Below are 19,916 nucleotides of genomic sequence, written 5' to 3'. Positions count from 1 at the left end.
CCATGTTTAAAGTGGATAGTGTGCTGTCTGTAATGCATTCTGTATGTTTTTGTCTTCAGCAATAACTGACCCCAAGAGCTTCTATCTATCAGCTGTGTGGAGCTTCATGACTCTTAAATGGGCCTTCTTGCTGGGCATGTACTCCTACCGTTACCATCAGGAGTTTGCTGACATCAGCATCCTCAGTGACTTTTGATTGGCTCCTTCATCTCTAATAGATTTGTAGTTGCCAGTCGGTGGCTTCACCTGCCAATGTGGAGATGGAAGGATGGATGGATGGATCTCCTTTTTAATACCGTTTTACGGCCTCCTTGCTTTCACAGAAAAGACTCAAATCTCAGCCCCTCCTTCCCTCAGATCCCTGGAGTAAGAAGTCAGTGAATGTCTGTGATCTGCCTCTTTCCTGTTAATTTGGGTTAATAGAGGGTTTTATATTGATATTGGATAAAGGTATGTCAAGTGTTTTCGATAGCAGTTGATACACTAGGATTTGGTCACAGGTAGATGTTACTTTACTCAGGGCAGTGTCGCTCCAAAATGTCATATGTGAAATGAAGGCTTTCCTTCATTGTCAGAAAAAAAGCACAAAAATTGTACATTTAGGGGTGCAACAGTTTGTCACTGGGCCAGTAGACCTTCTCTACCCCTTTATAAGGGTGCATATTAGTACCTGAGAGTGATTATATGCATTCCTAGGGTACCACCATAAACCCTTTTGGGTGAATATGGTCCAGAAGTCTCAGGCTGAAAAAAAATCGGATCTCGTGCGGGTTTTTGTGTTTACACGTGTGCAACAAACTCCGATCTGTGTCATTTGTGAGCGAAAGATCGGATTTTTTGTGCCAGTGTAAACGCAGAAAGGACTGCTGTAGTGACAAGGTACAATTTTTGCAATTTTTTTTCTCCCGAGTGTTGAATGAGTGAATAATGAAGGATTTTCACAGCTGTATCGAGGGTTTTCAGCCAGCGATGGTGGAATTGTCTTCGATTTAATGCTGCTATTGTTTTCAGACATAGACAGTGTTCTTTATTTTTTGCCATATGTTATTTCTTTTTAAATGTTGTTTATACTGAGTTATATTTATGATCGACTGTGTTCGGAACTGTATACTACCATACTAGTATTTCTGCAGTATGTACACTAGCATTTAAAAGTTAAGGTAATTTTTTGTTTTGTTTATGAAAGAAGTATCTTATGCTAACCAAGGCTGCATTTATTTGGTCAAAAATAGAGTAAAAACAGTAATATTGTGAAATATTATTACAATTTAAAATAACCATTTTCTGTGTAGTGTATACTGATACATCTGAACAGTTCTCCCAAAATGTATGAACAGGAAACTATATCTCACAATGAAGTGCATATGACTTCAACGTGATGAGTTGTGAGAAATGTTAGCCTTTTTAACATATCGACTCATTGCTACTAAAAGTCAAGACATCCAAAATAACTATAGACATTATTACTCACTGAAATGTGACAATGTAGCATTCTAAGTTTATTGGTGCATAATCCATTCTGTTTTGCATACTACCTTTATATGCATAGTAAATATTTGGCAGTAGAATTCAGTTCCGAACGTTACCATTGATGCAGTTTCTCTCTTTGCCACTAGTGGGGGTGATGAAGCAATTGAATGAATGACTAACTGCTGCTCAGTCCTCTGCAGATATGTTTTTAGTGACATGATATTATCACTAAATTGTATTAAGTTAAAACCTGGAAAGCTGGATTCACCACATTTTTGAAAACTTAATATGTTATGCCATCTGAAATGTTACTTTTGGATTTTTTTTTCAAGAAATTCTGCCAGACAAAACAAATATGTGTTTATGTTGTAAAATTCATATGCTTTGTTCATTTAAAAGATGAGTGCTCTGTCTCTATGTGTGTTGAGCAGATGTTAAGTATGGCTGCTTGGGTCTGATTTGTGATAATTTGCAGATGTTAAAAGAATAGTTCTCCCAAAATTCTGTCATTTATTCACTGTCGTGTCATTTAAACCCATTTTTTATACAGTAAAAAAGTAGACCATACAACTATACAATAGCTTTGTATGAGAAACAGACAAAAATTTTATAAATTATAATGAGGGTGAGTAAATCATTTTTTCATCAAGTTTTTTGGAAAACCATTCCTTTTTAGGAGCCAAAAAGTAACAAAAACTTTGCACTAGATTGCATAGAAATGTTAAATGTATTATTTGTTTAAATGAGAATAAGGGGTCACCTTCAAAATGTTGAACTTTTATCTACAATATTTCACTCTATAGCATGTATGTACAGCAGTTTTGTACCATATTGCTTTTAACCAGCTGTATGCAGATTCGGCACTGATTACAGTTATACTACCTGCAGCTTAAAACTTTGCACCGTATGTGTTACATTGGGACATTTAAAGGGGATTAAAGTACTGCTGTTTTAATCTATCCCACAATTCCTGTGTTTTTCCTCATCTTTTCTCTTTAAAGAGTTGTCTTTCTTGATGTACACACTGATCTGAAGTTTGATGCAGTTTGTAGTATTATGTTTGAACTTCTCACCAGCAGGGGGTAGCAGTTCAATAATATTCTTTTACTACCATTTCAACATGAATCGTTATTCGTTATTTAGGTTGGAGCTGATGTCTGCTAATGAGGCCAGCATTGAGAATTTTGTTCAAACGGTATTGACATACTTAAAGGACAAGAGTTTAGATGGTCTAGACGTGACTTGGCTGGATGGCCCTACTTCTGACGAATCTAGCAGAAGCACAGAGCTACTCACAAATTTTCTGAAGGCAAGGACTATTGTTTTCAGGCAAAACACTTTTAATTGAGTTTCGCTTTAATAACAACAAATTGTGTTTTAATTACAAGCTTCCATTTTGTCTGTAGAGACTAAAAGGCGCATTTAAAAAAGAAACACAGCCTCTACTTCTGTCAGTGTCTGTACTAGGGCCTGTTGACCACAGTGCGGTCACTTATGATGAGCGAACACTTTCACAGTGAGTCTCGTTCCTTCGCACTATTCATATTTGCACTTGCTGTGCTCAGTTATTTTATGTACTTAGTTTCTTTCCTTTCAAAAGGTATGTGGACTTCATCTCCATTCTGCCTACTCAGCTCAAAAAGGATGGATCATATATTGTAAATTGCTCACATTTCTTATAATTTGTTAAGACAGGCATTTATTTGTTGGCTTTAAAATTCATTGAGTGCCTCAAGGATGACATATTTTTTTATGTTAGCAAGCATTACCCTGGTTCACTCGACAAAGATGCAATAGGATTATTCCATTGGCTTTTGGATTATTGCAGAAAATAAGCTCTGTGACCAACAAAAGTTTATGATCCTTACACGCTTTGTTCATTATTATAATCTTCAGAAATTAACATAACTTTTATAAATTTGGCAGCCTAAATGCAATCACCGGAAGTAAAAAGCTAAATGTAGACTATAAAGGAACTACACCACCATTAAGCTTCCAACAACTCGTTTAGTCTTTATTTAAAAACATTTCCCCTTAAAGTTCGATATAGTAAAATTAGCAAGAGCACAACACAACAAGGCTATAAAAGCAGACTAGTAAATTGAGTTTACCTGTTTGGTGTGATGTTTAATGTCCCGACAGCCTCTGTAGTCCCATTTAGCAACTTGTTAGCGACCGCCTTTTTAAAGTCAAGTAAAAGCTGTAAAGAAATGCTAAAGTGGGGTGATGTATTTTAAGTAGCAGAATAAAAATGTCTTGAGTTTTTGTTCACCACAGACCTTATTTTAGGCATCTAAGCAAAAACTCGTTTAAAAAACCCATTTACTTTAGGACAATGGAAACAGCTCAGGACGATGCTAAATGCTAAAATGCTAACTCATTTCCGGGTTTTGGCCTACAAAAATGCAGCCCACATAAGGTGATTAATTCTAGTAGATCATATTCCTGGATCCACATTCTTTTTATGGTCCAGGAAAAACATAACTAATAGACCTAACACCATTTCTACCACTAAAACTACTTCCAAAAAGGAAAAATGATTGGTCTGTAAAACTTTTGTTGCATCTATAATTCTTGAGATCTTCATCTGAATGTTATTCCAGAACCAGCAAGGATGAAGACGTGTCATATTTGGGTAAATCACATTCATCTGTTAGCATGTTAGCATTCTAACTGGGTTTACCTCATATTTCTGTCCAACACTGGCAGGACCAGCAAGTTGACCTACGAAAGCTCAATCTAGCTATGCCTGCTTTTCTATGCCGGTCACGACAAAGGCATCACCATAGGGATCACCTCAAGCATGATGACATGAATACAGAGACAGGAAAGAAGGATCACATCCACGTTTTGGGCTTATACCTGGGCGATCAGGTAGGTTATAACTGCAGATGGTATTAGCTTAGCATTAATTATTAGCTTCTTCAGGGAGAGCTTAAGCGAAATTGTTTAATCATCTGAAACGCTTATCCTTCCAGGCGTGTCAGGCCATTAAAAGTGGACAAGAGTGGTTCATTACTTTAACAAGTCTCTCAGATGAGCAAAGTCTTGTCGAGGAGGTAAGTGAAGTGTATTTGTAAAGCAGTAACATAATGTAGAAATGTAAACTACTAGATGGATAATCAGAAGATAAGCACAAGAAATTATGCTGCATTTATTCATTTCCAGGTGCTTCAGAAAGGTTTTGGTATTATAGCGGTTGTCTTCATAGATCTGGACGTCTTCTATAACTCCATATGTGCACACCTTACTCAGGATGAACGAGCGATTGTTGAATCAAAGGTGATTCTGCATTCACATCATGGACACAGACGTCATGAGCATGGTGTTCATCATCACCGCAGGAACCATCACCACAGCCGCCACCACCATCATCACTCTTTTCTTCCTTATGGCAGCCATAGTCACCATCACCATGGACATCATCAACATGGACATCATCAACATGGACATGGTCATCGTCACCATGGTCGTCGTCATCACCATCACCACCATCTTCCAATAATTCCTCAAAGCAACATAACCATGGAAGAACGGCATGGTGTGGAGTGATCTTAATATGTAATACATAAACTGCATAAATTGCTCCTAGAAATTTGGTGTTTTAAGCTTGCCAAGTTCCTTTATGAATATTCCAAGCTCATATATAATCATGCATTTTCCACATTAAGTTTTCATTACTTTAATAAATGTGAATGTTTTTTTGATTCCTATTTTTGTCAAATCATAATATAATAGTTGAGATAGTAATGTTAAAAATGTTGGTAAATAATAAATAATTTACAATTTAAATACATATAAATAAAATATATAATCATTACAGTAATGAGAATTAGACTGCATTACAGCGATGGCAACATTGCAGTATAGTAATGTGAATACATTTTTTGTAATGCAATGAGAATAATATTCTTCTCTGCATAATAGTACTGAGAATTAGATTTCTTTGCATTACAGTAATTTGGACAATTTTTTTTGCACTATGGTAATGAGGTTTTTGTTTTGCGTTAAGTTTTCATGTTTTTACTAATTGCTTATTATGAGAACTTCACGAATCATATGATTTTTTTAATAAAAAAATATTTTTCATATGAATTTAATTCTCGAACAGTAATGCAAAGCTGTGAGAGATTAAGTGCTTGTGCATGTGGATATTTGTATGAGCAAAATTATGATTTCATCGAAAACAGGCCTGAATGAACCACTCCACAGACCGAGCCTCTCGAGGGCGACTGGCTTCTGTGTTCAGGACGGCAGGTGTAGGCATGGAAGGTCCGATGGCGGCGAGATCTGCTTTGCTTTATGCATGAGTAGATTTATGAGCCTATTACTTGGACATCCTGGGGTGTAACACACACACACACACACACACACACACACCTGGTTCTTCAGCTGCCTGCAGTGGTTCAGAAGAGCAGTGGCACAGTGGGTGTGTACAAGGATCCTGCTGTTTTAGAATTTAATTGGGAGCATTTGGAGATGCAAGAAAATTACAGGCCATTCTCTCCTCGTGTGAGAACACGTTCCTTAATGTCACCTCAGCATCACAAGCTGCAGCATCATTTAGCATTTTTTTTTAGAGAAGAATGTATATGCGTTAATGCACATTGCACTTTTTTTAGTGTGATATAGATTTACTTTAAGTTCAGTTTAGTGGTAAATCTACACAGTTTGAGTTTAAATTAGAATTTTTGGATCATTCGATGCACAAAATCGACTTACAAAACGTTTTGAATTCAGTTAAGTTTTCTCCCATAAAAACTGATATTAAGTATTTAGTAGCATGATCACTAACAAAGAACAACTAAACTTTTGTTCTGTATTTTATTTCCACGAAAATGGTGTCAGTAACTTCTCAAAGTATTTTGAATAAAATAAATACATTCTATTCCCAATAAAATCAATACAGTGAAACATTAAACTATTTTATTTGATGGAATGACACAATACCCACATTTGAACAGACTTTTCTTTTGCTGAACTTTGACCTTTGTACTTTTCCACAATATTTTGTACTTCAAAAATAACTGTTTTTATCACTGATAACAAAAATAAAATAAAATCAATAAATAAATAATGGAAAATTGTTCCTTTAAAATGATTAATTTTATTATTTACTTATGTTGTTCAGCTTTTTTTACAGACTTCTCCAAAATTTAGATAAAGACAGTAGTCTGCGTAGGCCCAATTTAATAGTGTCTTTGACTTTCTGAATTGTATTAATCTCTAAAACTGGTACTTAAGGTTGAAAACAAACTAACAGCACTGAGATATGCTCCTCCAAGTCCTTTCATTAAAATGGAAATTCCAATTTGCAGCATCCTAACAAGCAGCTGACCATTACAGCATAAATAAACCACTTCAATTTAGCCAGACTTAGAGATGACACACAAACATATCAAACAACCTCTGGACAGTGATCAACTAGTGTGATTAATCTTACAGATCTTCTCCTGAGGCAATCTATTGTTTGACACAATTAACAAGTTTACAGAATATGGTGCTATAAATCTCGGGCCAGCCGCTGGCCATTACAAACCGACTCTGGATATTGCTGGTCACTGTTGGCTAATATTATAATTTATGTTGTCCATTGTCTCACTCGGCTGTTCTGATTGCAAATAAATGTTCCATGAATGGTATTGGTAATTAATTTAGGCATAAAATTGCAAATCCTCTGCATTTGGTTAGAGGATGCTTAATTACTTAAAGTCCACTTGAGCAACTGGGCCATGCATCATATAGTACACAATTAATTCTGTTGTCTGTTTGCTTCAATATGAGAAATGAAATTCTGTGAGAAAAGGGATTTATCTGTGGCGCTATATAGGCACAATGAAGAAAATATAAGAGCAAAAGCCACCATCACCATGCTAGGGTGTTTTGGTGTAGATGGCATGCTAAGGTGTTTAGCATGTTGTGTGTTTTGGGTGGTTACTTGGTCAAAAAAGTCATGCAACTACAGTTCCAGTCTAGTTAAATGGTGAAATTCTATGTTCTAGATACAGTTTTTGAAAGAAGACTCTTATTCTCATCAAGGCTGTATTTATTTGATCAAAAATATAGAAACTGTAATACTGAACAGCATTTATTTGAAATAGTAATCTTATGTAACATTATAATAGACTTAACTAAAATAAAAGTTTTAATTCTTTAAAAAAATCCTACAACAAACGTTTGAACAGTAGAGCTTATATTGCAAATCACTAATAAATTTGATCACAAATAGTTTTTTTAAAAAAATCAAATCATTTAGAAAATGTTTTTCAGGCTACTTCAGCTCTAATATTAATATTCTCTAATTTATCTATTCATTGTTAAAATTCCGAGCAATAGTAATAGTGACATTTGACTTAGAATGCACTCATAACAAGGTTAAATTATGTCAAAATGTAATCATTTTAACGTTTATTCCTAAAATTTCAAAATAAAGTTTCAATTTCTTAAAAAAAACTTTTGAATTGTAGTGTACATATTTCACTATTTTTATTATATTTTTTTGCTCAAATCATCAAAAAAAGATTTTAAGTCTAGTCCAGCATCTCTAATATATTTTTTTATTGTCCAAAATTATGGAACAATAATAATAGTGATATTTGACTTCGATTACACTGCTAATGAGGCTACAATTAGTGCTAAAATGGCCATATGTGAGTTAGAGCATACTTTGATATTTTTCACCCTTTTATCCATCATAACTACAGAGATGTAATCCACTTACACATAACGAATTCTCTGCGAAGTGCCATCTGCCTGATTATGCGCAGTGTCTCTGCCTTGACCTTTGTGTGATCGTTCAACAACAACAAACCCTTTCAGCTTCTAAAGAACAGCAGTAAGAGAAATCCCTCAGAAAATAACCCCTCACCAGAGAAAAAAGAGCTGGCTATAGAGCCTATGTGTCATTTTACTCAGTTGAGCTGAAATGATTGGCAGCATAGTTAATGAAATTCAGATGTTAGAGTTATCTTTGTCTAGTAATGTGAACAAAGCAGACTTGTTAAGAGAACTGTTTTGTTTGAGTTCTGTGCACTAAGCTTAACTTAAATCTCTAAGTTGGCTGAACTTGTCAAATTGAGTTACCAACACTCAAGTTTTCTGGTAACCTATACTTATACACAAGTTACCTATACAAAGTTACAGTAAGTTTTATTAACTCAAAAATGATAAACTAATTTGCCTGAGAAATTTGAGGCAATCAGTTTCCACAGGTTTTCCAAGTAAGTTCAACTCATTACTTTTTACAGTGTAATTAAAGCAGAGAGTGGACTGGGCTTTGTTCAGGAGCCAGACAGAAATTTTAACAGACTGTGTAAAGCTGTAAACTATCTCATTATGAACTATTTGAAGAGGTCAAGGCACACTCCATCGCCTCCATGCATGTTAATATCGTAACATGCTTGTATGTACATATAGGTGCTGAGTGGTTGATTATGTAGTTGGGTGATTTCCATTACTACACTAATGCCAAAAACAGGCCCCATGTTCATAACTGAATTTACTGGGGTAATCAGTGCTGTTAACTGTGTTTGTGTGAATAATAATGGAGTAGCTGTTTAATGCTATCCACTGTGATTCTGCTTTGGCTTACGTGCCTGACTGTATTCCCCATCAGGACCCTTTCTTACACATGCACACAAACAGATATGGTGTCCACTTTTACTGTCAATTACAGCTTCATCTGATTGTATCAGTCATCCTATATTTTGTGGTTGGCTGGATCCAATAGACTGCAGTGTGTGCAGTGGAGGAAATGCAGGTGACCAGAGTGAGACATGCTACTATTTGCTTTAGCAATGATTTCAGTTGCATGTGTGGTCATGATGGTGGATTTTGTGGTCCATAATCAGTTGTACCGAACCTCATGTGAAAATCCAAATAAGTTCATTTATTCCCCTGACCTTTAGACCTGATAATGATGCAGGTGTTTGTGTGTGAATACTGTTAAATGATGTGAACCAGCATAGTATAAAATATTATTTTGCTAAAGCCATCATATTTGTTTTCTCCATAGTTTTATAAAAATGCAGGTCATTTCACAAATGACTTTGATATCCCTTCTGTGATTAACATGTTTTCAATTTCAGATTTAGAAAAAAATTATATTTTATAAACATGCTTGAAAGTAATGGTTTTAAAAAATAGTTTGATCTTTTTTATATTACAATCTTTTTAAAACAACAGTGAAGCCATTTTTATAAAATACTATTAATATGAAACACTTTTGATTGCCAAATAAAAAAAGTTATATTTCATCATGTTTGAAAGAATGCTATATATATCTATATATCTATATCTATCTATCTATCTATCTATCTATATATATATATATATATATATGTATATATATATATAAAACAGTGTTTTTTATTTTTTAAATATCAGATATGTTGACTTTTTAAAATGAAAATATATGCTTTATATGGGTCAGACAGAGTAACCCTATGAAAATGTCTTGATAGTAATGAAATAGAATAGAAATTCACAATATTTGTAAAAAAAAACGAACAAAAATACATTAATATGACTTTTGTGAAAATATGAAGATATTGTAACAATTATTTTGTATTCAAAGTGAATAAAAATAATTATATGATGGTTACACCACCTTTACATTTTAGAGTCAAAACAACTCACAGAAAATGGTAGAAACATATTACACTGAAATAGGCAAGTTATAGGGCAAGTTATTTATTTTTCATTGGCTCAAGTTAAAAAATATAGATGTGAATCATTACCCTACATTTTTTTAATTGGATGAATGAAATATTTTTTTCAGTGCAACTTAATTATTATACAAAAATGTACAAAATAAAGATGACTGCAAATATTAGATGTCTGAAAACCTGGCATCTTGTTCCTAACTTATCTGGACCCATTTTGATATTAAAAACATCTCCATTTGACCAACACCTTTTCCATTTAATGAAAGTGAATTAAAATTCCAGAGATCCAGCGTGAGACCAGCTCAAATATGATCTGCAGTGTCTGGACCACTGGAGGGCACTGTGGTTCTGTCAAGTCAACCTTCACACCTTCAGCAACGCGCTTTGAAAGCTTCAATGAAGAGACTCGTTTGTATACTGAAGGAGTCCGCCACACAACTTCGGAAAGATAAGGTTTAAAACGTTTGCTCTTAAATCACAGACGTAATCTCAACAGCATACGTGTGTACGAGAGGCTTACAGACGGACTTGACGTCCCCAGCGATGTCAAAGATGCAAATGCACAAATCAGGTAATGGCACAAAACGTTCCCAGGAGACTCAATCACTTTTTGGTTTTTAGGCACGGGAGCAGGAATGATATGTAGTGAGGGGAGGGGGGACATTAATCGCTGGTATTTGAAAGCCCTTTTTATCCAATTAAAGTGGGGGCAAACGAATACATTCCAAGCTCAAACCAGCATCCCAGCTTCAAAACATACCTAACCAGCATATGCTGTTTTTTTCAACAGGGTTTTTAAAAGGACACAGATATTTTGAGATGTTCATTTTTACAAGGATGTAGATACTTTATTTTAATATTCTTACACCTCCCTCTTTACTTCTACCTTGAGATAGCATTTTTAGTAGAGGTAAAGTTCACTGATCTATGACTCTCTATAGAATGTTCTTTATTATAGATCAGTGGGTAAGGTTGGCCTAGTAGTAGTTGAAAGCCCAGCCAGTTCACTCTGATTCCTAAACCATAATCGTGTTTCTTTCATCAACGAAAGTCTGTGTTTTTGAATTAATAGAGAGAACAAATCATTATCATTATTATTCATATTTCTCATAAATTGAAGTCTCTCCCTTTTAAAATTCGTGGCTGACTTCCTACCTTTCAAGCATTTTTATTGGTTGTACAATACTGAACTAATACGCCTCATTCACCAAACGAGTTGGTATTTTGATTTGGAGTCTCAATAAACAAAACGGATTAATGAACAGGGAGCCGGTCGTTCATGGACTAACCGAGAACTGAATATGTGGTTTGTTGGCCCTCATTTGAGGTACGAATTGGTTGAGTGAATGATTCAACTAATTTATAATGCACAAAAGGCAGCTTACTTTGCGCCACCTGCTGGTGTGAAGAAAGAGCAACAGAACGAATCAGTGAATGAATTAATTTTTTAAATTTTTTTGGTCAAGTGGTTCAAAAGATCAGAGTCAAATCTAAGCCACTATTAAACCAGGGTTTACCAAACTTTTTCAACCGAGGAGCTCCCCATCCAGACTCTTGTTCAACCCAAAAACCTCATAATATTTAATAGCAACATTTAACATTTAAAAATAAAACATTCATTGCATTACTTGAAATTGAAATATTTATATATGTGTCTACTCGACTCCCGCTTGAAAAAACGTAAAAAAAATAAAAATATGAGGAAGCTTAAGTAAGAATATATCAGTCAATCATTCTCCAAGAAAACCATTGATTTGATGTCCTTCTGTCAGAGCTTTATTGTAGAGATCATATTTTAACATTAGGTTTGCTAATGAAAAAGAGCATGCTGTTAAAACACAGTCAGTCTGAGCGGATGCCATGTTTTATTTGATGTGATGTCAGGGACAGTCTGTTCAATGTTTTTTTAGATGTTGTGAACCTGATTAACTTCAAATATTTCTTTCCAGTTGACAAAAACACATTATTTTAAATATGCCAAATATAATCTATAAATTATAATTGCATACAAGCACACTTTTATGCTGCTTCTTACTTCAGCATTTCAGACAATGCAAAAATGCCCACATACCTAATCTTATTTGAAGTACAGACTTTTGGATGAGACGTTGTGTCAATGCATGGATGAGTCTGTTATGATATGTCTGTCTCCATCTGTTTCCATGCGTGTGGAGAGAGACAGAATTCATTTGTGACATTTATATGTGTGTGAGGGACAAATAAAAATAGCAAGTGTCAGAGAGAGCGGCAATGTACCCATGTTGTTATGTGTTTTTTTCTGACAGCCCATCTGCACCAAGGCATTGTCTTCATTCCAATGTAAAGATGAGTTCACGGCTGCTTGCTGTGTCATGGCATTTCAACACCATCAGAAAATCATTACAGATCCAAGAGGAACAAAATAGACATGTCAGATGTAAGACATGCATTATGTCACTCAGGTAACATCTGCAACATATCTGCATTCTTGCATTATGAACATCTGGACGGAGCATAATGGACATTTATAGGCACATTAACTCTCATACACTGTATCTAGAGATGCTTATACCACCCCAGATTCATCTGATTGGTCCATTGTTGTACAACCAATATTGATCAGCAGTTTTTCATTAGTTTTTTTTTTATTGACCCAGAGTCCTAAATGCTGCAAAATACAGCAAGATTTGGAGCTAACTATGCAGTGATGATATGGTGATGTGATCCTTTCAAAATGTCTTATGCTTAATATTAGCAGTCTTTTAATTGCTTTTTAAATAAGAACTACCAATTTAGGTTCAGGGAATAGGCGTGAGATCTTAAAGGGCTAGTGTATGTTTAGACCTGGCACATTCACAAGACAAAGAACCAGCCAAAAGAAGCAGAAACCTCAAAATGAAAATTTGTCATCGTTTACTCACTCTCATGGCTTTTATTCTGTGGGATACAAAAGAAGATATTTTGAGAATTTGTTTGTCTACACACAATGAAAGTTAATGGGTTCCAATTTAGTTCGAACCCCAACATCTTTCAAAATATCTTCTTATGTATTCTATAGAAAAAAGAAAATGATAAAACGGATAGTTCCAGTCCTTAATTCTGATTGGTTGAGCCGCGTTTGAAGCTGTTGTAAATGACACTACAAACATACACCTTTGTTTACTTCTGTGTGTTGCTCGGCAACCACTTTGTTGCAACCACAACTGTTTCTGAGGAACTACATTGTTTGGTGGAAGAATACTGTTTTTATTGATATCATTTCACTTTATTTGCTCTGTTTTATTCTGTGAAACCTTACTACGTATATGGAATAACCGTTTTATAAGAGCAATAAGCCTCATGAAGCCGTGGTTTACAGTGAATTTATAACAGCTAAGGGGGTTTTAGCAACGCCCCTAACAACGCCCCTTAGCTGTTATAAATTCACGGCTTCTTGGGGCTTATTGCTTTATTATACAGCTTTTGAGCAAAATGAGGGTGAGTAAATGAGGACAGAATTTTAATTTTTGGATCCCTTAAAGTTCGAATGCAGTTTTGGCTGGACGGGAACAAACTGGTTATTGTGTATATTATGAATGTAGAAACAGGCAGAAATAAAGATTCTCAGCTATTGTATGGTTTTAGAAGACATGGAATACTGGAAGAGGTGGATATGAACTGCTTTGTTGTACTTTGTCAGTTTTTTGTCCCTGAAGCCACCTTTCCACTGATATTGGCGTACGATACGCATTTCGCCCCCTAGTGACAGTCACTTGGAACTTGCAAACTGGTCATGAACCAGCGGGTTACCCTCCTCTTATTCACCTTGTATAAAATTAATGAATTTATGAATATATCCACACAAAACAAATTACCACCGATATGTCTGACATAAAAGCATAGTAGGGTTAATCAACGTAAATTATTATATAATAATTATAAAATGTTTATTTCTGATATAATTATTCATAATTGTGCATTTTATAAATATTCAGTTTGAAGATTAAGGTGCAGTCACTTTTACCGTTGTTACCAAATTTTGAGTGAGGGCAAAATATTTCCCCACGTAGATTTGGTCAAGTTGGGTTCAAGTTGGTCACATGAATTTGGCACGTTGACCGTCGAGTGCTGCATGGTTTGAAAGTGACTTCTACACGCTACACTATTGGCAATAGACAGTTACCCTTTTTTTGACCACACCTTCGTTTTAGTGCAAAAATTTTGGTAATTCTCACTTCACGCTCTTATTTTTTATTAGAATGCATCACAGCCAGTTGTGTGGTCACATATGGTGTTGCCGCAAAAGTTCAAATAATTCAACGCACCCAAAGCTCGAATTAGATATGAAAATTCTAGAAATTATTTCCAGTCTATCATTTGTCATTTGTCTGAGAAAGGCAGTCCTTTTATATCATATGGAAAAAAATAAAATAATTTGGAATGCACTATTCCTTTCTAAAATAAGCTTGAAACAAATATTCAAATACTTGCAGGAAGTCTTTAACATAAATTGCTGTTTGATCCGATTAGTGATGATTACGGTAGCTCTGAATCTACGAATTCGCCAGGTCTCGCTGATGGAACTCTTAAAGTTTCAGAATGTGACCTTTTGGCCTGCCAAACAAACATACAACACCCCCCTCCCCTGCACTATAATTTGTTTAGATGTTGATTTATGAACTAATTGCCTATAATTGCTGCTTAGCACCACTATTAATCCATGATGTGTAGTTCCAGGAGCACATTAGTCTGGATTTGTATAATGAAGTAATTAGTTCAATTATAGAAGAAATAAAAAGAAAGAAAAAGGATGAGAAGGGGACTTGTTTTTTTTTTTTTTTTTTTTTAGAAGAAGAAGAGAAGCACTTAAATGATAAGAGAGAGGATGCCAGTGTGTGCAAGACATATTTTGCTTGAGCATGAGCTCATTTCCTGCTGCATTGCTCATCTCGGTGAAGTAGTTCCTTCTGTACTCAGTTCCAAACCTTTCAGCGCTCTCTCCCGTGTGTTTTCATTGCCATCCTCGCCCAGTCTATCCTGTCTCTCTGAGGTTGACGTACAGACTGCATTGTCTGCAGGCATTGTCATTGTTATTAGCCTTGTGGATTGCTTCAGGGGGTATGTGCAAGCTCAGGGGAGAAGGAATCAGGCTGGATAATTAGTTTTTCCTCAATGCCAGATGAGCACACCACCACTGTCGCGGACTGGAAACAGGAAGTGCTAAGATTGTCAAGGCAACAGCAGCCAGGCTGCATTCCAGCGCAGCTTCCCCTACATTCCCATCAAAACACTGACAGGACAATGGCAGCGGTCTCGATGGAGGTAACAGATTGCTGTCATTATGTTCTATCAGGTGCTTTATTGCAGAAACGTCTTTATGAGAGGCAGTGGGAACTGGAGGTGTCAGCATGTGCGGCTGTCTAACTATACTTTAAATAGCACTCTAGATGAGATAACAGCCAATAGAAGACACTTTGAGGCTAGTATCATGGGTCATAATCAGCCATCAAAGGCACATTTAATATTGAGTTTCATACTGATGAACATGGCTTCATTAGTGTCCCGAACATCCGTTACTCGGTCTGCGTGTGTCCTCTGGGCGGCGAATCTCTGATGTCACAACACTGAGGAGGGGACAGCGACGGGGTTGATGCTCGGCCTTGGATTTGGTTCTGTTGCCATGGGATACATATATGCTAATAAGCAAGACGGCCACGCTTATGAGCAGTGCGCCAGCAAATTCAAGCAGGAGGCCGTAAAGTACAGGCCATACTCTGTCTAGAAGATGGGACTGATAAGGTGGCACTGGTTGCTTTTTCACCACCAAGTCCACATCTTTCCAGGTGAACCCTTTAGCTGTCAAACAAGCAGAAGCTACAATTGTTAGCTTTGATTCATCTATTTCATATAAGTTACAGACAACTATATTTGATCAAATATAGCACTCAAGTTCAGTTATCTAGTTATTGAAATTGGGAAAATGATTTGTGGGGGTCTTGGAAGTTGCAGTTAGAATGGGTTGAAAATTCAAAATAAATCACTGTAAGCAATTGTGTTCCAGCAAAAATTGTATTTGTTTATATTGCAAATTAAAAACCTTTTCTTGAGGCAAAGAATTCTTACTGTTTATTGAAAAATAGAAAATAGATTTCAATGTAATTAATAAAAAAGTGAAATATTAAATTAACAACAATATTTGATATGATTCTAGCACTGACAGATTAAGTACTTTTAGTAGATGGTTTTGTGATTACAAAGATAGTTTATTTAAAAAATAATTTAATCTGTTTTAAAGGTGTCATATTATGAAGAATCAAATTTTCCTTGATCTTTTGAGAAGAGTTCATTGTAAAATGCACTGTGGCTTTGATAACTTTTACAGGGTTTAACAATAAGGATGGACTGAGAGTTTTGATCCAGTTACCCCGGATGATGTTTGCATTCGTTTATCATATACATGTGCTTTGCAGACTTAAACATTTGTTTTTCTGTGATGTATTGAACATTGTTGGTGGATATTTCAATGATCTAAACATTTTTTTTAACAAGGTCAAGTTATCTAGTTGTTGAAACTGATTTCTGAGAGTCAGTGGAAGTAGCAATTCGAATGGGTTGAAAATCATAAACAAATCACAGTAGGCCATTGTTTTCCAGGAAAAATGTTATTTATTGCAAAAAAAAAAATGTCATGGGGCAAAGAACACTTACTATTTAATGGAAAATAGAAACAGATTTCAATTTAGTTAATATAGCTGCAAGCAGCGATTACTGTGGTTCAAGTGCTTTAAGGCCTTTAACGTTCTATGCTTTAGGGTCTAGGCCAACCCGAAATGTATGTATTTTTGATAATTATTGATCTAGAGAGTCCAGAGAATCGTGCTGCAGTGCTTATATTGAGGTTGAGTGAAAAACATAGGACTAGTTCACAAAAGTAGGTTTTATACATAATTACGAATATTTAATGAATGATCTGATTGACAGCAGTGGTTCTTGAGGAAAGTTGTTCAGTATGAGGAGATCTATCATATGATATGAATATTGTGTGGATGTGTAAAACACTACGTGATTACAGAGGCATAAAACTCGTTAGTGCTACCTAGTGGCCAATTTCTTTTGAAATTCTTACAGACCTTTAAGGCCATGAGTTGTACATGGCCACCGAGTTTCATTCTGATCGGCCTCCGTTAACCTTGTCTAATAGGTGCTCAAAATGTATTGGCCATGTTTTTTGAGATACACGAACGTCCTCAGACGTTTGTGGCACTTTGGACAAAGACACGGCATACCAGTTTTTAAGACGATTGGACTAACGGGTGTGTAGTTATAGCTGTTTTTATATTTTTTCCCTGCTATAGTGCCTCCAAGTGGCCAAACGCCAGTTTTTTTTTTTTTTTTTTACTGTGACCTCAGATTGAGCTCTTACATATGTGTTCCGAGTTTGGCGAAAATATTTATTTCCGTTTAAGAGTTATAGGCGTTTTAGTAAAAGCAGCTCCACCCCTTACGAATGTTTTGGCTATATACGCTTGAACACTTAATTAAAATAAAATACACTTTAAATGTTAAACTACTGATAATAAATAATAATAATAAACAGAGATAAATAAATTACTATTCTTCATCAAATGCAGTTTTTTCCCCAAAAAGAAACAAATAACACATTTCTAGATGTATGTAAGTTTTATATACACTACCCTTTAAAAGCAGTAAGAGTTTTTTCCAAAAGTTAATACTTTTACTCAGCAAGGATGCATTACATTTAATAAATGTGACAGTAAAGACTTGTAATTTCAATTACAAATAAATGTTGTTCTTGTGAACTTTCTATTCATCAAAGAATGTATCATGGTTTCCTCAAAAATATGAAGCAGTACAAATGTTTTCAACATTAATAATGAGAAATTTTACATGCACACCAAATCAGCATATTAGAATGATTTCTGAAGGATCATGTGACACTGAAGACTGGAGTAATGATGCTAAAAATTCAGCTTTGCCATCCCAGGAAATCGCATTTTAAAATAGAAAACGGTAATTTTGAAAGTGTAACAGTGTTTCACAGTATTACTGTTTTCACTGTATTTTTGATCAAATAAATGTAGCCTTGTTCTGAGATCCCAAAACATTAACATATGACACCCCACATTTATTTGTCAACAATGCCTAATCAGTGCTCAGAAACTTTTTTTTTTTTTTGGTTTGCTCTAGACATTACACTTTTATAAAAGGCTCTCAAGGGAAAAAATATGAAAACTATATATTACCCCCTTCGAAATGCTTGCATAATAGCATATTTTATGGTTTTAAAATGGAGACCCAAGAATATTACTCAAATGACTTAACACATCGCTCTTTCTGAGGCATCTCACCCTGTTTTGCAGAGTATTGCAGTACCTCCTCATGATCCTCATGATCTTCTGATTCATGCTTCTCCAGATGGGTGGCCATTTGGCTAACAAGTTCATGGTAGCCATCCACATATTTCTGCATAGCAAGAGTTTTGTCCTGGTTGATGTTCTTACCCACCTCTGTTAGATAAATAGCACATGCATTACTTCTTGTCTAGTTCTCTAGTTGTGACCGTTGTCTTTACTCATACAGTTTTAACATTAATTCACTTTGTTACTTAATTGCAATTATGCTGGAGGCAGCTGTTTATTTGTGACATTCATTTCATAGTCGCACAAGTCACAAGCGATTCTTGCAGTACATTAAGAAATCAAACACACAGTAATGGCCTTCATGAACAGCTGGAAATGAGATTAACTAAGTGTGCCAGGCCCACTAAATATACCAAGTATAATGAAGCGAGAACAACTGAAGACGATACACATGCCGGAACATAAGTATGCAATTTATCCAAGGTGCTGTCACTGAGTGGCTACTCCTCATCATAGCCCATTTACAGGCCGGCAATTAAAGCTCTTGTAATTGCCGCATACGTTTCCCGTATGCATCAGTTTCTGTGTTCGCAGAGGAATCGTTTTTATTTTCTGCAATACACCGCTTTGACTGAAGGATGTTCTTGGGCTATCGAGCCTGTCATTTTCCCCCCTCTTCTTCTCTGTTTATCGTTTTCTCCCTTTAATGGAGCTGATGAAAGGAACAGATGGCGTGTAGTGGATCTGATGTCAGCTCCAGCGAGACTGCTGTCATATCGTTTGCACCTTCTCATATCCGATGCCATTCGGCTGTGGAGTCGCCCCACACGCCGGACCACAATCACTGCCAGAGGAGTGACAGGGTGCAAAGCGCATCCCATCAGAAATGTATAAAAATAACACTATGCGCTGCTGAGTTTCATCTTTTGGTGGGTAAGATGGATTGCTCTGAATTAGCTCGATGCTTGTTGCATCGGTGGTGTGCAAAAACAAAAGAAAAGGTGATGGAAAAACTTTGCATCTTTGCAAAACTTTTGTGTCTTTTTGTTTCTTGCAAGCTCCATTGTTGGCAAATGAATAGCATGTTAGCTGTGGTTTTGTAGGGGTCCCTGAAGGTGAAGTATGTAGTTTTACTATGGTAAAATAGGCCTACTTTGTCCTGTTTAGTTTGTACCTGTATCATTCTCAAAAAATGTTGACTTTCTGACTTAATCATGAAGTTTTGAGATCAGCTCTTTTGAAATATGACTATTACAAACCATAAAGAACCATCTGACTTAAAAAAAATCTTAATTCACAAGTGAAGCAAGGGTTCTAACACTAATTCTGACAATTTTACAAAATAATCAAGAATATTTTTTAAATATGAATATATTTTTTATGTTCATTTGAACTTTTTAAAATTATTTAATTTAATTAGAATTGGACCTTTTATATAGGA

General features: G+C 35.5%; 2 protein-coding genes across 2 annotated transcripts in view; both read left to right on the top strand.

Moving 5' to 3' along the window:
* LOC107756371 (heme transporter hrg1-B-like) overlaps positions 1 to 741 on the top strand; it is a 2,010-nt gene extending 1,269 nt beyond the window's left edge. Inside the window, exon 3 of the mRNA XM_016573421.1 lies at positions 60 to 741. Coding sequence (XP_016428907.1) covers positions 60 to 196 — 137 coding nt within the window. The 3' untranslated portion in view covers positions 197 to 741. The remainder of the gene's footprint in view (positions 1 to 59) is intronic.
* Positions 742 to 2,590: 1,849 nt separating this feature from the next.
* Positions 2,591 to 5,038, top strand: LOC107756356 (uncharacterized). Its single transcript, XM_016573405.1, has 6 exons — positions 2,591 to 2,779; positions 2,877 to 2,986; positions 3,071 to 3,133; positions 4,161 to 4,344; positions 4,449 to 4,529; positions 4,639 to 5,038. Exons 1-6 carry the CDS (start codon positions 2,591 to 2,593, stop codon positions 5,020 to 5,022), a joined length of 1,011 nt encoding a protein of 336 aa, XP_016428891.1. The 3' UTR covers positions 5,023 to 5,038.
* The last annotated feature ends 14,878 nt before the right edge of the window (positions 5,039 to 19,916 follow it).

Source organism: Sinocyclocheilus rhinocerous, unplaced genomic scaffold (assembly GCF_001515625.1).
Source record: "Sinocyclocheilus rhinocerous isolate Xijiao unplaced genomic scaffold, SAMN03320098_v1.1 scaffold712, whole genome shotgun sequence".
NCBI lineage: Eukaryota > Metazoa > Chordata > Actinopteri > Cypriniformes > Cyprinidae > Sinocyclocheilus > Sinocyclocheilus rhinocerous.
Note: the sequence above shows the minus strand (reverse complement) of the source record. Positions and strands in the feature narration are given on the sequence as shown.